The 20,180-nt window shown below is 37.6% G+C and overlaps 1 protein-coding gene across 3 annotated transcripts in view; it reads left to right on the top strand.

Moving 5' to 3' along the window:
- The window catches only part of BNC2 (basonuclin 2), a 349,761-nt gene that overhangs the window by 224,284 nt on the left and 105,297 nt on the right, over nt 1-20,180 (top strand). For all 3 annotated transcript variants that reach the window (XM_054810588.1, XM_054810587.1, XM_054810589.1), the window contains exon 4: nt 13,679-13,914. In XM_054810588.1, coding sequence (XP_054666563.1) covers nt 13,679-13,914 — 236 coding nt within the window. The remainder of the gene's footprint in view (nt 1-13,678; nt 13,915-20,180) is intronic.

Below are 20,180 nucleotides of genomic sequence, written 5' to 3'. Positions count from 1 at the left end.
TTATTTTTAAAAGATGTTGTTTGTATGTTTGTCATTGATGTCAGAATAACAATTACCATACTGCTAGTAGAAATACTCTTATTACACCTGGTCCAACAGATCAAAAGACCAAATGCAGTATCAGCGTGAAATACAGTCTACCCTCTCTCATAATCGTTTTGCTCTAAAAAGGTGTGCCAAGGTGATATATGTCATAGTGGACTAAAGCTATTATGACATTCATTCTACTTATTTTACTTTCAGTATGTCTCACAGTGACTTAAAAAACCACAGTCTAATAATATTATTGTTTGTTTGAAATCATTGTCACTTGGTTTCAAAGAGAGTCAGAAAATTAGAAATACTAGTTTTGCTGTCAAACTGATCAGCGGCAGCAGCAGCATGTTTTTCAGATGGTTTTGGTATACTGTGCATTCGTGGACTAGCTGAATTTCACATTGTTCAATCTAATCTAGGAAATGAAGTATCCTGTGAACATTTTTGCTGACTTTTTTTTTTTTTTTTCCTCTCAGAGGAAGCTGATCCTTAGTCCTCCAGTGATCTTTGATGTCTTTTCATCTGCATCATGCCAATAGGCACAGCTCAGGCTGGGCTATTTATTCAAGTAGGCTTTAGTACCTCTCTGAGGTATGATGAGGTCACATATGGCCCCATGTCTAGTCCAAGACTTGGCCAGGCCTTTTCTCTAGTAACTTTGAGATTAAATTCCTTTTGGTTTTAATGAAAATGACATTAACTGGTAGATTTTGGTACATAGGGCTAATCCGTTACTCTTTCAGTTTTAAAACTGCCATCCAGTGAAAGGTGCATGAACTCGTGCTCAGAGACTTGCCATATGGGTTACACTTTCACCTTGTGAAGGAAGTTTTCTGCTGCCAGTGTTTACATAATGCATGTACTAGCTTGCTGCAAAAGAGACTAATAATGAAAACAACCACCTCCACTATAAAATGGAGAATGCTCTGTCATGAAGTCAGATGCATGACATGACTGTGACTTCTTCACTGAGAATGGTTGAGTTTTCTGAATTTCTACATGGTAGTTAGTGAAATTGTCAGCTAAAAGAAATTTGAAGTGAGAACAAAAGAAAGGAAGAACTGGTCTAAATAAGTAAGAAAAAAAATAATGCTGTGGAAATTTTAGAAATTGCATCTCTCCCTTACCATGAAGTTGCTGAAAGGACTTGGTCCAGGAAGAAGGTTTAGATTTTAAATGTGAGCTGGATGGGAATGAGGTGGGAAAGAAGAGGAGTACTATGTTGAAATAAAAATCAGCAGGGTTCCTATATTTGTCTTAGTACAAAGATATTAAGTGAAAGAAATCCAGATTTGCAAAGTCAAAGACCATCTCAAATGAAACAAAACAAAACAAACAAAACAAAACCAAACCAAACCACGTCACAGATCTTAGAGTCTCTCTAAAAGCTGGCAGAACTATCGTGTTGTTCTTTACTTAAAAAAGGAGATAGTAGAAATAAATGCTAAAAAAGGAAAAGACAAATGTAATCCTATTATTGTAGTTTACTAGTAAAATAATTGGGTTATTTTTGTATTGTTCCATAGGAAATAAAAAATAATCTCAATTTTAACATACTGAACACACTTGTTTCCTTTTATTCAGTTTATTTAATTTTTTCAAATGCTTTAAAATTATTTGAGAACATGGTAGATTTATTTTTTTTTTATTTAGAGATTTTTAGCAAAGTAATTATCTACAATTCATTGATAACAAAAGCTAGCTCTTCATGACTTTTAAAGTAAAACTATTTTAGATCTAGTCTGGCTTTTCCTGTCTTTTACTGACAAAATCATTTTAATCCATCCGTTACAACTTCCTTTTGACCCTGAAGGCTGAGACATATTTTTCATTACTCAGTTGCTTCCAGGAACCTTACCTGATTAACATTCATTACTTGTAAACACTTTTTTAAGTCCCCTTTCTGCCTATGCCATCCCTTTTTGCTTCCCTTCAGCAGCAATTCCCAAAGCGGCCAATGCAGCACAGGGAAGATGCACTCTGTTATCTTGTGGGTACTCTGACCCAGTATCTGGTTTTAAAACCTACCACATTGGTAGGAATGATGTGATGTAGTGTTTGCTTTGGGTTACTCTGAGATTGCCCTTAATGCAAGTCAAGCTGAGGTAAAAGCAAATGAGAATATCCAAGTATTAGACAAATAATATTGTTTCAAAGTTTTATAAAACACAAGTGACAGAAAGGAAATAATGCTTACTTGCCCCAGGATGAAATGAAAAGCCTTCCTTTTCCATCCTTGTATTCAGCTACTTACATAACCATATGGTCAAGGGTTTAGTCCTCATGCAAATTTGATATCTTCAGGCGTCGAGGAAGGTTTTCCCTGAAGATAAACCACAGGCTCTAATTTACATATGTTCACACTCACACCTCCTTGGATTTCCCTGGGGGTCCATTCAGATTAAAATCTTTTTTCTCTTCTTACCTGCCACCCCCAGGACATCTTAATGCAATCAGGAAGAGGTTACACCTTTCTCCCTCTCCCCAAATTTTTTGGCTCACAACCCTGGGTTTGAATATGTCAACGTCCCTTGGATGTTGTCAGGTGAGATTATCTCTGACCAGACGTTAAGCAGTCAGCCCCAAACAGACTATGACCCATTCTGAAGCATAGTGCCCTTTTCTGCTGGGTTGGGCTATATTCACATCTCAAAGTGAGCCCTTTCTCATTGTGAACATTTTATTGTCTGAAAAACTTTTAATTTGTTAATCACACTTTGTACTACTCTCACAGATCTGGCATTAATACCATCAGATACTCATTGGAAAGTCTGAAATACATATAAGGCCACTTTTGTAGCTATGATCTCCCTTGACTAGCTATAAAATGCCCAGAGAAGTTTAGACTAAAGGTATTTCAAAAGTGTAAGATACTGTTATTTGGTGCCCATCATTATTGAATTTACATTTTACAGAGGAGGCTTCATCCCATTTAGTACACCCAATACCTTAGGATAAAATGCTAGGAGATGTCTTGGACAATGATGTCTTACCCTCTCTTCTTAAGGAGAGAATCCAGTAAGGAAAAAAATAGACTTGCTATATACAAGATGGAGCAAAGGCAATAAGAACAATGATTTTTTAATTAGCACTTGGAATTCCTCTTTCCAGGCATAGTGGAGGCTGCTTTTTTGGAAAGGTAGTCAGAGAAACCCTTGATCTTGCCCCCTTAATTGTGGTGATACATGGCATATTGTGGTTCACGCCATGGCATAGATTCAAATCGGAGCAAAATAGTGTCCGGTGCTCACTGCTTGATTCCCAGATAAGCAGGATAAATTCTGTGGGACCTGAGAGTGCAAATCACCAGTGGATTTGTGGGGCAGCAGCGGTGGACTTCTGCGACATGCATCCACAATTCTCCAGGATGTTTAGGTGACAGTACCTGCTTACTCGTCTCTTTCAACACCTATGCTGCTGCACATGAATTGCTGTGATGTGCTAACCACTTTATCATTTTATTACACTTTATTACATCATAAATTTTTATATCTTCTTAACGATCCTACAAGAAGCTTAATTGTTTATAGGAACATCTTAATTAACTAGAGTTCACTAGGTTAAGCAGAACACAAATTGAAAGAGCTCTGAATGAAACAAACCCTACCACTCCATTTCATATAACTTCATAAGGTTAAAATGGGATATGACTGCAAGAATAAAAAATTTGTACTGCTTTCAGATGTTACAAAGTAACGATAATACCATGGGTAACTTTACCTCAGCTTTCTGTTTTGCAAATGTGAAATTCAATGGAAAAAACATTTTTTTTTTTTAACCTAGTAGGAAGGATTTCAGTTTGATCTGTAGCATTATGAGGAGACTTTCCCCAGATTCATTTAGCAGACAATAGCATTACTTTATTATCCCATTTCCATCTGGATTTTAGAAATAGAAAAGATAATTCAAGAAATTTATAACATGAGTCTCAGAGACTTCTCTAATTATATTCTAATTGATTATAGTTAATTTTTCTGAAGTATGTTTAACAGGAGCTTTGTGAAATGGTCACAGGACATGTATTGGGGTGGGAAAGATTGATGTTTATGAATGACAGAACTAGCTGTATAAACCAGTCTTCCCAGGATCTGAACATCTTCAGTGGTCAACAGCTTTAGGACAGCAGATGTTCCTGGGAAAACTGAGGTGCTTTAGCACATGTGGAAAAACATTTCATAGACTTGAACCAGAGTTACACCCTAGACTGAAACACCACCATGGTCTTGGCCTGCCTTTGTGAAATGCCTCTACAACACAGTAGCATCCAAATGGAATGATCTTAACAGGTGGGCAATGCCTGTTGTATTTTCATTAGTTTTCAAGGCTGTGTAAAAGATGGAGTAGGTTACCTGGAGAAGTGGTGGAATTTCCCCCACTGTGAATATCAAAGATTCAGCTTGACAAGGCCAGAGATAACCGAATCTGAGGCCCTGCTTTCAATAGAAGGCTGCACCAGGCAATCTGCAGAAAACCCTTCCAACCTAGACTTTCTGTAAATCACAATTAATGGAATTTGAGGTGCATTTGGATTAAGATGGAAACCCTCCAAATCCAGACCACAGTCCAGGACTCCCAAATGCACTTCTGTCTCACTGGATATAGTATGTTAACCAGATGGCATTAGGACTATTAAGATACATATTAACTCCTATCTTGCCATTATTATGGGAGAGAATATTTTTAAGAAGATGTTAATGGCTGATTGATAGGAAGGAGGCATTTGGCTTTGGAGACAAGAGATAGGAAAGATCGAAGATGAATGACTAGTCAAGGTAATAGAAAGAGATATATTTAGTGGCTTCCATTATAAATTGTAGGTTTCAACAATGACACTGTCAACCCATGTGTCAAGGAGCAGCAAAGGTGGAGCTGCCCAACAAAGAAGTCTGAGCCAGGAGTCCAGGGCAACTCCAGCACTGGCCATGCCTGCACCATGGGCACAGTTCCTCAAGGTCTGATCATGGTAGTCAGAAACAGATTCTGGTAACTGGGTCCATTGACAACCTCAGGCATGGCAAGGGAATGAGTCACGTCAAGGGTCCATCCAGGGACTCCAATTAGGAACAAAAGAATGTGAGGCCAGAGACTGGGCTGAAGATCAGGCTGTAACATGGGTCTGAAGGTCATCTAGAAGACAGGACCACAGACAGGCACATCTACAATGTCCCTTAGGTAGAGAATGAAGGTCCAGGCCTGAGCTTTAGGAGGGGTCCTAGACCCATGGTCTGAGAAGGCAGGATGGAGATCTCCAGAGAGGCTGGTCAGTGCAGTGAAGGCCAGTTGGTGCGCTCCAGGCCATTATATCATGGACTGATCAATAGTTGCGGCCTGTAGCGGAGGTGACAGAGGACACTAACACACACAAAAGCAGCTGTGTTTTGGGACACTCACATGATTAATTTATATGTGCTTCTCCATCAGGGTAATCATCACTGCTGAAGTCCTCCTTCACATAGGCACAAATGCACACACTGATGGAGAGGACCACAAGGTCCAAATCCCACAGAAGAGAAGAGGCTCTGTGTAATCTTCCATATCATGGTACCCATAGTCAGGTGTCTTCATTCATACAGTATGCCCACATAGGAAGTGCCTAGTAGTCCAGATGTTTTCCTGAGAACTTGGAATGAAAGTCCTTTATAGCTTGTTCCTTTGAACTCATGAGCTATCAACAAGGAGGAGGGAGAAAAAACTGCCACTTTATTTATTTATTTAAGGGGTCAATTCTGAATTAAAAACATGATCATGAGGTACCACTACACAAAATTAGGTCTAACCTTCATTTTACAGGCAAGAAGTTAGGAGAAAACATTTTGGGGTTTTTTTTGTTCTTTTTTTCCCCTGTGTAATCATGTTTTCCACTCTCAAAGAAAAAGGTTTTTGTATAGAAAGAAAACATAAAAGAAAACACCTGTTTGGCTTGCAGGAATTGGCCAGGGAGGCTGTTTTCCTGACAGGCCAAAAGCGACCAGCACAGGGCCCCTTTAAAAAAAAAGTCACGATTTTTTTTCCCCCTTTTTCAGGTGAGCATTGGCAGAAACTCTGACAAGCAGTTCTTCATATTTTATTATGTTCTTGTCTGGCAGAATCTCTGTCAGGCAAAAACCTTGTCAGCGGAAAACCTGTCGTAGGATCAGAGGAGACAAAAACAGGTGTCACAGAGGCAGTCAAAACTGAAGGAAAAAAAAGATTAGGCTAAAGAGAGAAAGGCAGACAATTACATTAATGCCATTGCTTTTATCTTATAGATGTGTGTTATTATCTCGGGGTGCTGAGTGCGCAATTGCCTCAAAGAAAAGTAGACAGGAGACAAGGGGAAACTTGATAGTTATTAACTGAAGAGGCAGTGTGTCAAAGCTGGATGGGGTTCAAAGTTTTGCAAAGGGATAAAAAAAATTGCAGACAGCAAGCAACGTCTGTGAACAAACTGTGGTTCTGCTTTCGGCTACATAAACCTAGTAGCAATCTAAATGTTTCAACTTGGAATCAGATCATAGCCAGAAAAATTAATGAAAGTTTTCATTCAGATGTTTTTTAATAACACTTATTTTGTGTACATGCAACTGAATGCTGGGGGTTTTTTTTTGATCTGTTATAAAAATGTTGTTAGAGCATGAGGCATGGTGAGGCATGAAGACATTTATCAGTTTAGTTGCTGTGTTGTTTGGGTTTGAAACACCTATTATCAACACACATTTAATTTTAAAATGCTATTAAGAATCCTTTTACTAAGTGTGAACATCTGTACATGCAAGCTGTAAATTAGAAGATCACATATGTGTCCCTCTGTCAGAGATTAAATGTATTTGGCAAATGGTTTCCATTATTAGCTTTTAAATACAGTAAAAGGCAGAAGGAAAAAGCTGGTTTTGCCTATAAAACAGAATATGCTTTACTTACTCTTCTTCCATGATCTTTTGACACCCACAGTGTCTTAGTGAACCTTTCTCTTCTATCCGGATTAATTTGTGAGAGGGATGAAGACAGAAGTGAAATGGAGATTACCAAAGGATGCCATGTTGTAGCTGGAATTTATACCCAAACAAACTGACTCAGGATGTTCTCCCACCCATATAAATGTTAATATCCCATGGTCTCTGCGCTTGTGCCAGGGGTGGGTGGGATAATTTCCTACACCATGAAAATATTTGAGCCATAGAGTAGACACCGGCAAGTTTTCTTAGTCCTTAGTCACCTTCTAAGCATGATATTTTTGAGGAGCAATTTTTTCCACCTACAAAATGCACCACATATTACATGTTAAAGGTGGTATTAAATCTGCACCCTGAGGGAGGCTAGCTTAGACCACCTCTTGTGACTGCAGTAGTTTGCCTGTCCCTCCAGCTTTTAGTCATTCATAAGCTGTCTTCTCTTCTTGAAAGGATTTGTTACTTCTTTTTCTGTGGTTGATGGAAAACAAGAAAATCTTCAACTCTGAAAAATGTGAAGCTGTTCATGTTGACTACTAAAATCAACAGCAAACTACAGTGCTGCACATTGCCATTAATAATACTGTATCTGTTTTACAATAGTCAACATGCTGTTGTTGCAACAGTATTACAGAATCTTTTTATGTTGGTATTGTATATTTAATCTGTCTGCCAATTTCACTTTCTCTTGCTGCAGAAAGTGGCTCAGTTATTTAGATTAAAAAAAGTCTGGAAAGCTCTATTATTGTCTGGACACAGACTACATAAAATTTCTTTTTCATTTTCCTATTGACCTTTGAACAAATCTAGTAATCTGGAAAGATGATGATGTTTATAAAATTCTATATTGTCATGTGTACATGTGTATGCACTCCAACTGTGCCCCTTTTTGTTAAGTTAGAGAACTGGCTAGAGAGCATGCAGGAAAATCTAGAGCATGACTATTGCAGAGCCCAAATCTAAAACTGAAATGGAATGAGATCCATAATGACCTGCCCATTGCAACCTGCTTACTCTTCTCTGTGGTGTTCTGAGATACACAGCCAGGCAAATCAGTGGAAAGAAAGAGTTTCACTAAACCTTTTCATCCCTCTCTAAGATACCTAAATATTTATCTAGAATCAGGAAATTAGCAAGACGTGTATTTATAAATCCAATTGCTTTAAAACTAGGACATTTCAAATTCCTTTATAGTCAGTAAAGGCAAAATGTCATGCTTTTAGTATAGCTATTCAAAAAAAAGTATGAGGCCTATAAAGTACAAAATTCATCATGTATATTTGTATTTCTTTTGCTTAACAAAAATAGAATCCACTCAGAACCATGGATTTTAATTTGGTTAACCTTGTCCACTGCATGTTGGGAAGGAAGGTGTGTAAGGTCAATGAGTAGATTGCATAGCCGAGCCTATAGTATAGAAGAAATGAAAGATTTTGTCTTTTGATAAATTCAACGAGTATTTGAGCCTTATTTTAATACATCTTTTGTACTTAATTTCCTTTGAATTACACAGGGTCCCAAAACTCCAGTAAAATATAAATGGTTAAGTAGATTTCCTCTCCTTATTTTACTACAGCAACAAAAAAACCCCAAAAACCAACCAAACAAAAAAAACCCCACCAAAAACAAACTATCAAACACAAATGGAGCATAAATTTTCGTTCATTGATTTGCTACAAATATGTCCAAAGTTTTTTGCTGGAATTTTATATAGTAAGAATACAGCAGGCTGTATTGTGAAGATTGACACTGTATCAATTTCGAAGTTCTCTTTACAATTCAGATTATACTGAGCAGACTTTCTGTAAAATCTGAGGGATTTTGTTTACTATTCAAGAAGGTAAAGAATAGATAAGCCAACATGAGGAGGTTCAGGCTTGACATTATGAAGCATGTCTTTACTGAGAGGGTGGTCAAACATTGGAACAGGCTTCCTAGAGAGGTGGTCAATGCTCCAAGACTGTCAGTGTTTAAGAGGCATTTGGACAATGCCCTTAGTAATAGGCTTGAGCTGTTGGTCAGCATCAAAGTGGTCAGGCAGTCAGACTAGGTGATCATTGTAGGTCCCTTCCAACTGAAATACTCTAAGTTATCTAAGTGATGATGGCACATACTTTACACTTCAGAGTTAGGTAAGAAAAACAGTCCTGAAGGGTTCCTAACTCCAATACTAATTATCCAATTAGTCATTTTGGGGTCTTGAAGTCAATCTGCTGTAACTACTTCTACTTATCATCCTTTTTTGCCCTCCTTTTTTAATAGTTAAAATTTCTGAAACAAGTACTCAAAATTTAGAATTCACCATGGAAATATTACTCGGCTGTATCTTGTTATAGTAAAACACAAGGACCTTTTCAGGCTGTTCTGTCAAAAAATTGATTACTCAGCAAGTGCATGATCTTAAGATTCAGAAGGTCTCTTCTTCCTCTGTCAGTAAATAGCTTTCCACTCACACTTAGGAAAAGAATATCAGACTATTGGGGCAGTGCTAAGAATTGGGCTGTTAAAAGGTAGCCTTTTTAGTTTTAGTCTAGCTAAACCCATCGTAGTCATGTTTTCACAACAGATTGTGCAGATTATGACAACAAAAAGTCATAAACGAGTTAAGACTTTTCTGGGTGAACTTTTGAGCCCACTGAAAGTGTTAAGTGTGAGGAATACCTCATGCTGCATTAGGAAGGAACTTTTAATGCGTGGTTTATGATGTTCAGTCACTGATATCTTCTTAATAAGGACACATCTATTTATGTCATTTTTCAGGTATGATAAAGCTCATTCTTTTATATAGAAAGTTTCATCCTGAAGTCTCCTAAGCACTTATGAAGTCGTACACTGCTGCAGACACTATTGAATACATTCACCTGTGAAACATGGCATTGCTCATTAACATATGGGAATTGAACCAATAGTTTAGAATTGGTGAGGAATGCATTATCCACATGAAATTAGGTGGGCAATGGCAGAATATGATTATCTACTCTGAGATTTGGCAAGAAGGCTAAAGTTAATACACTTGTCCTTACAGAAAAAACAATGAGACTTAACTCCTTTTATCTCTTATTTAAAAAAAAAAAATGTATCTAGCAACATAAATGCCCTCTTGAAGGCACCTAGAACAGTGGCATTAGTTCACTAATGATACCAGAGGACAAAGTACTACAGAAAGCAAGTTCTCTCTATCAGCTATTTCCTTAGTAATCCCTTTTAAAGAAACAAGATAATTTTTATAAATTACAAATTATAAGTGAAAATTTTCATTCTTCTGCCAAGCACAAGGGGTTTCAATAGTCAATGATCCAGATGAATTTCAGATGCTTCCATGACATTATTTCTCATATAGGTGCAAGTGCATTTCCTTTCTCTTCACTTACAACTTTTTCCTTTTTTTTTTTTTTTGGTCTGTAGCATGAGGTCTGTCTTTAGTTTGCAAATATTCTTACACACCCATGCAAAAATATATGCTTTGTTATGTTATAAATTACACATTTCAGTGCATATCCTGACTTGTACTTCAAAAGGATAAAATTCACTGCTTATTTGTTTATTATATAATACGCAGAATAAGGCCACAAATCAAAATTGGAGATAATTTCACTGTCACTTGGAATGTTAATCCAACATCAGACTAAGTCTTATTTGTGTGTATGTGTGTGTTTTGAGAAGCAGATATCTATAGATAATATTGCTTGAAAATAAATTTGCAGATAAATGGAATAGTATAGGTTATCTTGTAAAAATATCTGTCTGATGGTCAAAGAGTAATTTAAAAGGACCTTTTTTATTTCTTTTTTCACTTCCATTCCATCTCACACTTTCCAAAGCTATTATCTTCAGAGTGGTCACATTACATGAAGTCGGTATAAATGTCTACAGAGTTTTGTAGTCTTATTCTAGCTACTAGTTTCAGAACCCACCCGGTAGTCTTTAAATAAAGATGTCTTACAGTCATTCTGACTTGGACCGAAGTAAAATCATGACCTTAAAATCAGCAAGCCAAGTCTTCTTTAGCTGCAAGAACTTGCTTTTCCTCACTGCACGCATACGGTTTACGGTTAAATAAAGAGAAACAAAACCAAATATTAAGATATATTAGAAATACAGTATGATGCCATGATTAAAAAGCATTGAGTATTCAGAAAATATTCATTCAGGTCTTGACTCTGGTCTGGATTTGTGTAAATTTGGAGAAGCCAGTTAATGTCTTTGGACCCATTTCTCATTCTGTAAGACTGAAGGTAGAAAGCTCAAGGTGATCCACATCTTTTTAATTATTTTGATAGTCTGGTAGAATGTGCTAGATATATTAACACTAATATTATTTACAGCATTCTTATGGCAAGAAATAGTAGTAGTAATTTCAACAAATAATATCTTATTTTATTTGATTCCTTCCAAATGGTTGCTCTGCCCCCAGGTACACATATATACATATCAGCACACACGCAGCACAGCCTACACAGTAACAAAATCAATTTTCTAGGTTTTTCTGGCTGAGTATTAAGATGATACATCTGTTACAGTAGTAGCAAAATAGCCACATTACAAAAATATCATATATAAAAAAGGCTAAAAAAAAAAGTAGGAAAGCATTTGACCTGTTTAAGCTTCAGTCAAATCCCATTCATTAGATCCTGTAAATAAATCAGTCCCACATCATGAAGCCTATATAGCTAAAGTACTTTGGAAGAAGAGCTTTTGGAAGAAAATCCCACCCTTCACATTCTGCAGTATAAATGTCCTGTGGAGAGACACAGGACTGCAGTCCCTAGGCTTGCCAATTCCTTATCTTTTGTGAATGTTAAATTAATATTTAAAGCTATTTATTCAAAGTTGATTTAACCACTAGAATAGGAAAGATCAGAGAAATCAGTTGCAAGAAATGAAGTATGAGGAAACCAGAACTCTTTGACAAAGTATTCCTTGGAGTAAACGTGTTGAATGAAGCCAGCGAGTAAATGATAAGGGCCTTTGCGCTCTGGATGTAAGAAAGCAATTTATCAAGAGTACATGAACTCTCCAGTGACCATAAGCCAAGAAGAAACCAAAGTACGGGAGAAGAAGTCCTTATAAAATTATTTTAAATGCTCAGAAAGTTTTGTTTAAAAAAAAAAAAAAGTAGTGAGAAGCTTAGGTGCTGCAACATAGTCCATAAAATGGAAAGAAAATTAAATGTAAACATTGATACTCAGAAAAGTGTATGATGTCATATGCAATTCCATCATATTTAACTTCACAAAGGGATAAGAATTACCTTCATCCTGCAAACCTCCCCACCCCTCATCTGTAAATTATTCATGTCACAGTGAATAACATGAAATTCACACAGAAGGGTAAAACAAACTAGCCAGCTCAAGTAGCAGTGAATTCATGACAGAATTTATGGTAAATCAGGGGACTAATTTTTAATATGTTTAAAAGGTTGGGGTTTAGGGTGTATCTCTTTGTGGGTTTTTTTGTCCCCTAAAGATTAAGTCTCAAACCTTTAACAGTCCCAATCAATTCTGCATAGCTTCAGTCTTGGTCATCAGTTAATCATAAATTTTCTGTAATTTCTTTTGAACTTATGAGCATTGTAGTCTCTAGGGCTCAGCTGAGCACCCTTCTGCTGTAGGAATTAAAGTTAACTGTGGCCTTTGGAAACCAGGCTTGTTTCAGACTGCATCTGTGAGAAACAATCACTCAGTGATGAGTGGTGTCCCTCAGGGGTCCATACTGGGACCAGTAGTGTTTAATATTTTCCTCAATGGCATGGACAGTGGGATCAAGTGCACCCTCAACAGATTTGCAGATGACACCAAGTTGAGTGGTGCAGTTGACATGCCATAGGGACCTGGACAAGTTTATGAAGTGGGCCCATGTGAGTTCATGAACTCATGAAGATCAACAAGGCCAAGTGCAAGGTCCTGCACCTGGGTCAGGGCAACCTCCAGTATCAATACTAGCTGGGGGATGAAGGGATTGAGAGGAGCCCTGCAGAGGAGAACTTCAGGGTACCGGTGGATGAAAGGCTGGACATGAGCTGGTAATGTGTGCTCACAGCCCAGAAAGCTAACTGTATCCTGGGTTCATCAAAAGAAGTATGGCCTGCAGATTGTTCCCCTCTACTCTGTTCTCATGAGACCCCGCCTGGAGTACTGTGTCTAGCTCTGGGATTCCCAGTACAGGAAAGACATGGACCTGTTGGAGCAGGTCCAGAGAAGGGCCACAAAGATGATCAGAGGGCTGGAGCAGAAGGCTCTGGGGACACTTCATTGTGGCCTTTGAGTACTTAAAGGGGGTTCATAAGAAAGATGGAGACAGATGTTTTAGTAGGGCCTGTAGGTATTAGAGAAGGGGTAATGATTTTAAAGTAAAAGGGGGTAGATTCAGACTGAATATAAGGAAGAGATTTTTTACAATGACGGTGGTGAAACACTGGAACAGGTTGCCCAGAGAGGTGGTAGATGCCTTATGCCTGGAGACATTCAAGGTCAGGTTGGACAGGGCTCCAAGCAACCTGATTTAGTTGAGGATGTCCCTCCTCATTGCAGGGACATTGGACTAGATGACCTCCCAACCCAAACCATTCTGTGATTCTATGATTCTATGAATTGTCCAGGTATTATTTCTCTGGAAATTAAGTGCAACTGCTGAATTGTATGTGTTTAGGTAATTCTTTGCGATTATTTTCCTGTCTTTCCTTTAGCTCTTATACTTAACTGCTTTTCTTTCAGCCTTGGACAAACTTAGTACTCAGCACCTCTACCACCCAACCCAAGTGGAGATTGTGCAGTCCAACGTTGTGTTTGACATCAGCAGCCTGATGCTCTACGGTACTCAGGCTGTGCCTGTGAGACTGAAGATATTACTTGACCGACTCTTCAGTGTACTGAAGCAAGAGGAAGTGTTGCATATTCTACATGGCTTAGGCTGGACACTTCGAGACTATGTTCGAGGCTACATCCTTCAGGTAGGAAACAAAGCAAAACAATGTTTCCAAACCAGTTAACTGAATTTATTTTTTTGTACAGACGTAGTGACCATGCACACAAAAGAGTAGAATGATATGAAGTAAATTCAGTATGGTATGTTGAAGACTAATGATGGTGTTGGCAAAATAAAATATTCAATTTTTCCTAAGCTAAAAAAATGCAGGTTCCTTCATAACCTAGTATTTATTTGTACTTGCTTACGCTTATTGTAGGAAATACCTTAAATACTGCAAATACTGAGGTTAGCTAGCTGCAAGCCTGATTTGGTCATCAAAGGCAACTGGCAAGTTTTCAAGGGCTACTGTTTGATTTAAGAAACTAAGATCCGAATCAGCAGCTCCTTCATCTTTTCTTTCCTTCTTTAGCAAGTTATCTAATAAGGGGTAGATGAAATTGGGGTTCTGTTAATGGTTATGTTGGGAAGTATCCTTACAGTGTAATGTACATACAGGAAAATCCTGTTTATAATGCCATTCTAAAAAGGTATCTTTAAATAAAGTGTAACATGCAGATTGGTTAAGATAAGATAAGCAAAACAAACCGTAAAATAAGTAAACAAAAAAAATGGACAGGCTTGCTTTATAACTATGGTCATAAATATGTATGGTTGCTTATCTGAAGAATTTAATCATCTGTTGGGTTCCAAAATGAATTATTACATTTTATAAGACTGTTTCTGAGTGAGAATCTAATCCTACGTGTTTCTGAGTTCTCTTAATTGCTACTGACTTTATGGGAGCTCTGTGTCATCTAGAAGTCATCCAGTTATTGAAGTGGACACACCTGAAAAACTTTGAAAATTCTAGTTTCTGAATGATTCTGCTTGGCACTATACAGAAAATATGGGAATCTTTATTCCTGCTCTGAAGAATTCTGACTGTTTTTTTTAATTCCTCTTCAATTTTCTGTCCTTCATGTGAAAGAAGTAAATTAGCCTTACATAATTCTATGAAAACCTTCATATTTTGTGTTTTTAAATATTTTCTTAAATGCTCTGTACACAGATTTTCACAGAAAAGTGTTCTGAATTGTATAAGAGTCCTAGAGAAAGAGCAATAAAAAGGCTATTACTTTAGTAATGAGATCCTGTTATTCTTGTTGCAATATATATGGAATGGAGCTCTTTAATTGTTTTAAGATTCTCTCAGGCATCTATTTTGTAAAAGATAAATGTTACATATGTTCAAATACAATAGGATCCATTTCTTCCATCACCAGTCTAAAACTTACATGTAAGGATATATACATGATTTTTAAACAGTAGATATCTACAGAAGATGTTTGTATGATATATACATATGGATGTGTATCTATAGATATTAGATATGATATATAATTCAGATAGATATATGATAGATAATCTATAGAGATACATACTGTAATGGCATTATGTACACATTGCATCATATTTTAGATGCCTGGATTCTGAATGCTACTGATGAAGAGGGCTGAAGAAATATGATTTGCAAAGGAATACGCATAAAAAATGCATCCTTCCTAAGATAAAGCATTAGAAAATTGTGGTTTACTAAATGCAATTAATAGTTAGGTGTAATATATTACAAGCATAGAATGTAATTCAGTGTCCCTTGCAGACAAGAAGACTGACTAAAATCAGTAGTTTTCTTGTTTTAAAGGTCGTGGAATCAGGCCTATATTGATTTTGTTTTAATTATCTGTTGGAAGGATCTTAATATATGCGAGAATGGCTTGTAATATAATTACATAGAGTTTTATACAGAGTGAGATTGTGACCTATGCATCTGAGTGGTGTAAAGACCTATAATACACCACTAGGTCAGAGTTCAGTTTATATGGCTAAAACTCAATCGCATTGTAGCCCTCAAGGCAAGAATTTTACCATTACTACATTCGACAACAGTATATTGGATATTATGTCAGTTAAAGGAAAACAACTATCAATGAAAGTTAATGGCAGCTGTTACAGTCTTGCCACATATTGACTTGGTTAGTGCCCAGCTGTGGATTGTGTTAGTGGGTGAATGAAGACCTACAATAGGTGTAGTCGAGCCTGCCTGTTAGTTTAGCCCTAATTTCAGAGAATCACAGACTGGTCGAGGTTGGAAGGGAGGTCATCTTGTCCAACCCCCCTGCTCAAGCAGGGTCACCTAGAGCTGGTTGCCCAAGACCATGTCCAGATGGCCTTTGAATAGCTCCAAGGATGGAGACTCCACCACCTCTCCAGGCAAAAAAACGCATTTTGTTTCCATTAAAGCCGGGAAGGTCAGTATATGGCAGAAAAGAGAAACTACTTAGTAAAACACATATGAAGAGAAATCTTAGGAAAATTAATCAAATCTATGATAATAAAAAGGTCTTGTTTAAAAGGTAACACTGTTGCATCTATGTGATAAAAAGGAGAAAAGGGGCATGCAGGGAAATTTGAAAGTAAATGTGTCATAACACTAGCACAGTAAAAGTGCATACAGATGAGAACTACAGGTAATGTCTCCTTCAAGCAAAGGTATTGTTCCATGAAGCTCATCATTATAGAATTGGAACTCTTCACAGAATTGTTTGAGGCTTTCAGACTCAGCTTTTCCACACAAAAATCTTCTGACAAAATGGCATGAGCCTCCTACAGGAGAAGCGAAAGTATCAGGTACCAAAAGAAATCATCCAGAATATCGCAGAGCTATGGGATTGCTGGTAGGCTGTCATGTAGTGAATTCAGGAACATCTCATTCTCAGTCTGGAAGTATAGCTCTTTTTAACTTGTCTGTACAAACCTGTCTAATTCATAACCTAGTCCAGTCCATGCTGGTAAGTTTATCAGACATTCATACACGCTCACTGTACAGCAAATATACAAATATATATCTCTAGGGAAAGGTTTAAATTTGCTATAATGCTGTAGTTAGAGAAGTGTATACCAGTAAACCAGCTTGTTTGTCTCTAATCTAATAAAAATAATATTTAAACTTGTAACTTGGTGAAATGAAGGATATCACTGTTTGGCATTAAAAAAAAAAAAAAGGAAGGTTAGTAGCTTTGGGAACTTGCTCAGAAATATCGAACTTATTTGGAACACACAGACTCTGTATCTTAAGTCTCTTCTGCAAGGGCTAAGAGAAGTAACAGAATAGGAAAAGGGACTGGTTGTGACAAATTCCAGAATACTTAATCCTGGTTCAAGTTTCAGTGTTCACCAATTAACCACAGTACAAAATATTTGTAAAACTGGTACAAAATTGGAGTTTCATGCCTTGGGAAGGTCTGAGATATCAATCTGTGTGGAATTTCCCCTGAATCATGATGGGAGTGTTAAAATACTTTAACACTTTGCCTGAATGGAGGTTGTTTGGGTTTTTTTTTTTTTTGGGGGGGGGGGGGGAAGAAATCTTAGGATAGATGTATCCACTCAAAATCAATTATTTTAGTGTTACCAGATATTTTCTTTTCTATTCAAGATCCTTAATGAAACCCTGCTTCCCACAGAAAAAGAAAATACTTTTTCTCAGTAACTTTTGAGAAAACCTCATGTTTGCTCCACTCGAGAAACAAGAGAAAACCAGTGCCTCTCTTTAGTTGTATATTAGCACTGTAAGGTGGGTGGGATTATTTGTAATACCCTCATTTTCACTAATAATGTTTCTAAATAGCAAATTAAAAAGCAGTGGGCAGAGAAAAATGCAGTATTTATTGCTTCATTCAGTGGATGCATTAATGGAGCACAGGAAGCGAAGAAACCTTGAAGCCAGCGAGGGTAATGTGATAACACCGCCTTTCACATTTGGGCATTGCCAGTAATGGCTGAAAGGCATTAAGACCTGGCAAGCTTTCTGTGGCCTCTGTGCAATAAACCTAGTTTCTGGTGAATAGATACCTATCTCTGAAATGTCAGTGAGTGACAATTTGGTCAGCAGTCTCATCAGATTGCTCACAGGATTAATGTTTTAGAGGAGGAGTAGTGCTCTCATCTTTTGAAGTGACCCTCGAAACAACCTTACTGCATATGGAAAGTTTCTGGACCGAGTCTGCTCCATGGGCATCCAGAGTGCTTCAGTTTCTAGGCTTGTTTATCTGGTACTTAACCCATGGAACTAAGTTACTGTATATAGTGTGGAGCTGTTAGCGAGCCGGTAGGTTTTCTCTTTGGGAACAGCCAATGCAACAACTGTCTTTACCGGACGGGAAATTATTCTGTCAATAACAGTAGCTGTTTTGGGTCATATTCTGCACCTGCTACTCAAAGAGGTGTGATTAGTGCCTGTATCGATTTGGGTGAAGTAACTCTTGCTGTAAAGAACAGCTCAACTGTGAGTAAGTCTGCAGCCCTGGTTTGGGTCCAGCTGAGCTGAGTGAAGAGGTAACTTTGCCAGCTGTTCTCCTCTGCTCCACCACTGGAGAACACTTTACCTCACCCATTTGCTAGCGTAACTGCATGTGTAATTGCTCCCTAGCCAGGTTCTCTCTAAACAAGCCAGGTTAGAAAAATCCTCCTGCTAAACATGTACAAGTTAACTCTGATTATTCTGAGAGGAAAGGGATAGAGAGCAATTGTGCCATTAGCAGTGAAGAGCTGGGGCATTGCTGGAGCGTTCAGCTTTTGCACTGGTCCAGTTGCAGACAACAGGGCATGTCACCACAACTTAGAGGCTATAAACTGACTCTTTGCAAATAATAATTCAGTGTTTTGAGAACAGCTCAACACATTTTCAATTATTTTGTGATCAAATAGTTGTATTCCCTTAGTGTAAAAGAGGAAAATAAATATCTTTACAGTGCAAAGAGAGAAGCAGAGGCACAGAATGGAAGACTGGCAGAATCAGGAAAAGGGGCTAGACCTAGGATTCCCATTCTTACCATCATTCCCTCAAAAAAAGTAGATTATAGTCAGTAGCTCATAGGCAACATCTTGGCTGCCAGACTCTCTGGTGCCACTCACAGCTATGAGAAATTTAAAAAAAAGAATCCCAAAAAACCAAAATCAAAACTAAAGCCAGCTGGAAAAGTATAGGGGTTTTATTGGCCCAAAAGGTGACTCACTTCCAAAAGTTCGTGCACTGGACAGTGGATAGGGAATCACTAATCCTAAATGAAGGTCTTTTCCATGGCAATGTCAATGCTGAAAACTGATGAAATTCAAAATTATTAGATATCATTTTCTGCTTTGGGAAGACTGGAAATGGGAGAATGATTCTTTTCCTGCCTCTGTGGTTTCACTGTCAAGACTGCTAATTTTAAAAGAAAAAAATTCTGAAATTAATGACATCCTCTGCCACTCCTGGCTTGGGCTTGTGTGTTTCTTTGCCCACAGATCATCAGCACAATCCGTACTTTATGAATCTAGTTAACTCTCCAGATGATGACCAGAATGGACTGTGGTTTATTCTCCCATTGCTTTTTTGTTCTGTAGGGCTAAAACAACTGTTGAGCAAGAACAACTTTTTCCGTCACTGAAGTCAGCTAAAGTAAACTCGCAGAAGGTATACATTAGGGAGAGAAATGTAGACATTTTTTCAAAAGGCAACATCCCATTAACTAAAACAGACTCATTCAAATTGTGAAATACATAGTGTAGGTTAAATAATTCAGTTCTGAGATTTTTAAAGAAAAATTGATTACATGCACAGTCAAATTGCTCACATATATTGGTGTTATATTTGACTGACAATTTCTCAATTTTTTTTTAAATGTAGTTGCTCTTGGTGGAATGGGTTTTTTTCATTTGCTGTCCTAGTTTACCACAACTAGGATGTTCATGCACACCATTCTTACATCCAGATTAGGTCAAGAGATTTGGGGAGAGAGCAAAGGAAGAAATTTTAGCATCTTTAATGGTACTGTACTTAATTTCTTTTCTGTTCTTTCTCTGAGTAATCCCTTAGCACCTCTTCCCTTCTAAGCAGGTGAAATATTAACCATATGCACAGATGGAAATTGCTTTACTGTTCTTAAAATTAAATATTGCCCACCATTGTCTTGTCTGTGGAGGATTTCAGAAAAGCATGGGTTCTGTTGCTATCTGACCTCTTTTAGAGACTGTAGAGTCTTAGCTTTCCCATCTGTACTCATTTGCCTCCTTTTAAGATGTTTGAACTTTTGCTACAGAGCCCAAGTGCAAGGGCTATTTAATTAAACAACTTGTCAAACAGCCTCCATTGCTTAAACATAAGGAACATTAGACAGAAAACAAACAAACAGCAGCTCTGAGGATATCAGCTTTTCCAAGGTAGATAAGTGGTGTCAGGTCATTGTAGTGACGATATCATACTTTCAG

The sequence above is a fragment of the Grus americana genome, chromosome Z, assembly GCF_028858705.1.
Source record: "Grus americana isolate bGruAme1 chromosome Z, bGruAme1.mat, whole genome shotgun sequence".
Lineage (NCBI taxonomy): Eukaryota > Metazoa > Chordata > Aves > Gruiformes > Gruidae > Grus > Grus americana.
This window is presented reverse-complemented; position numbering and strand designations above follow the sequence as displayed.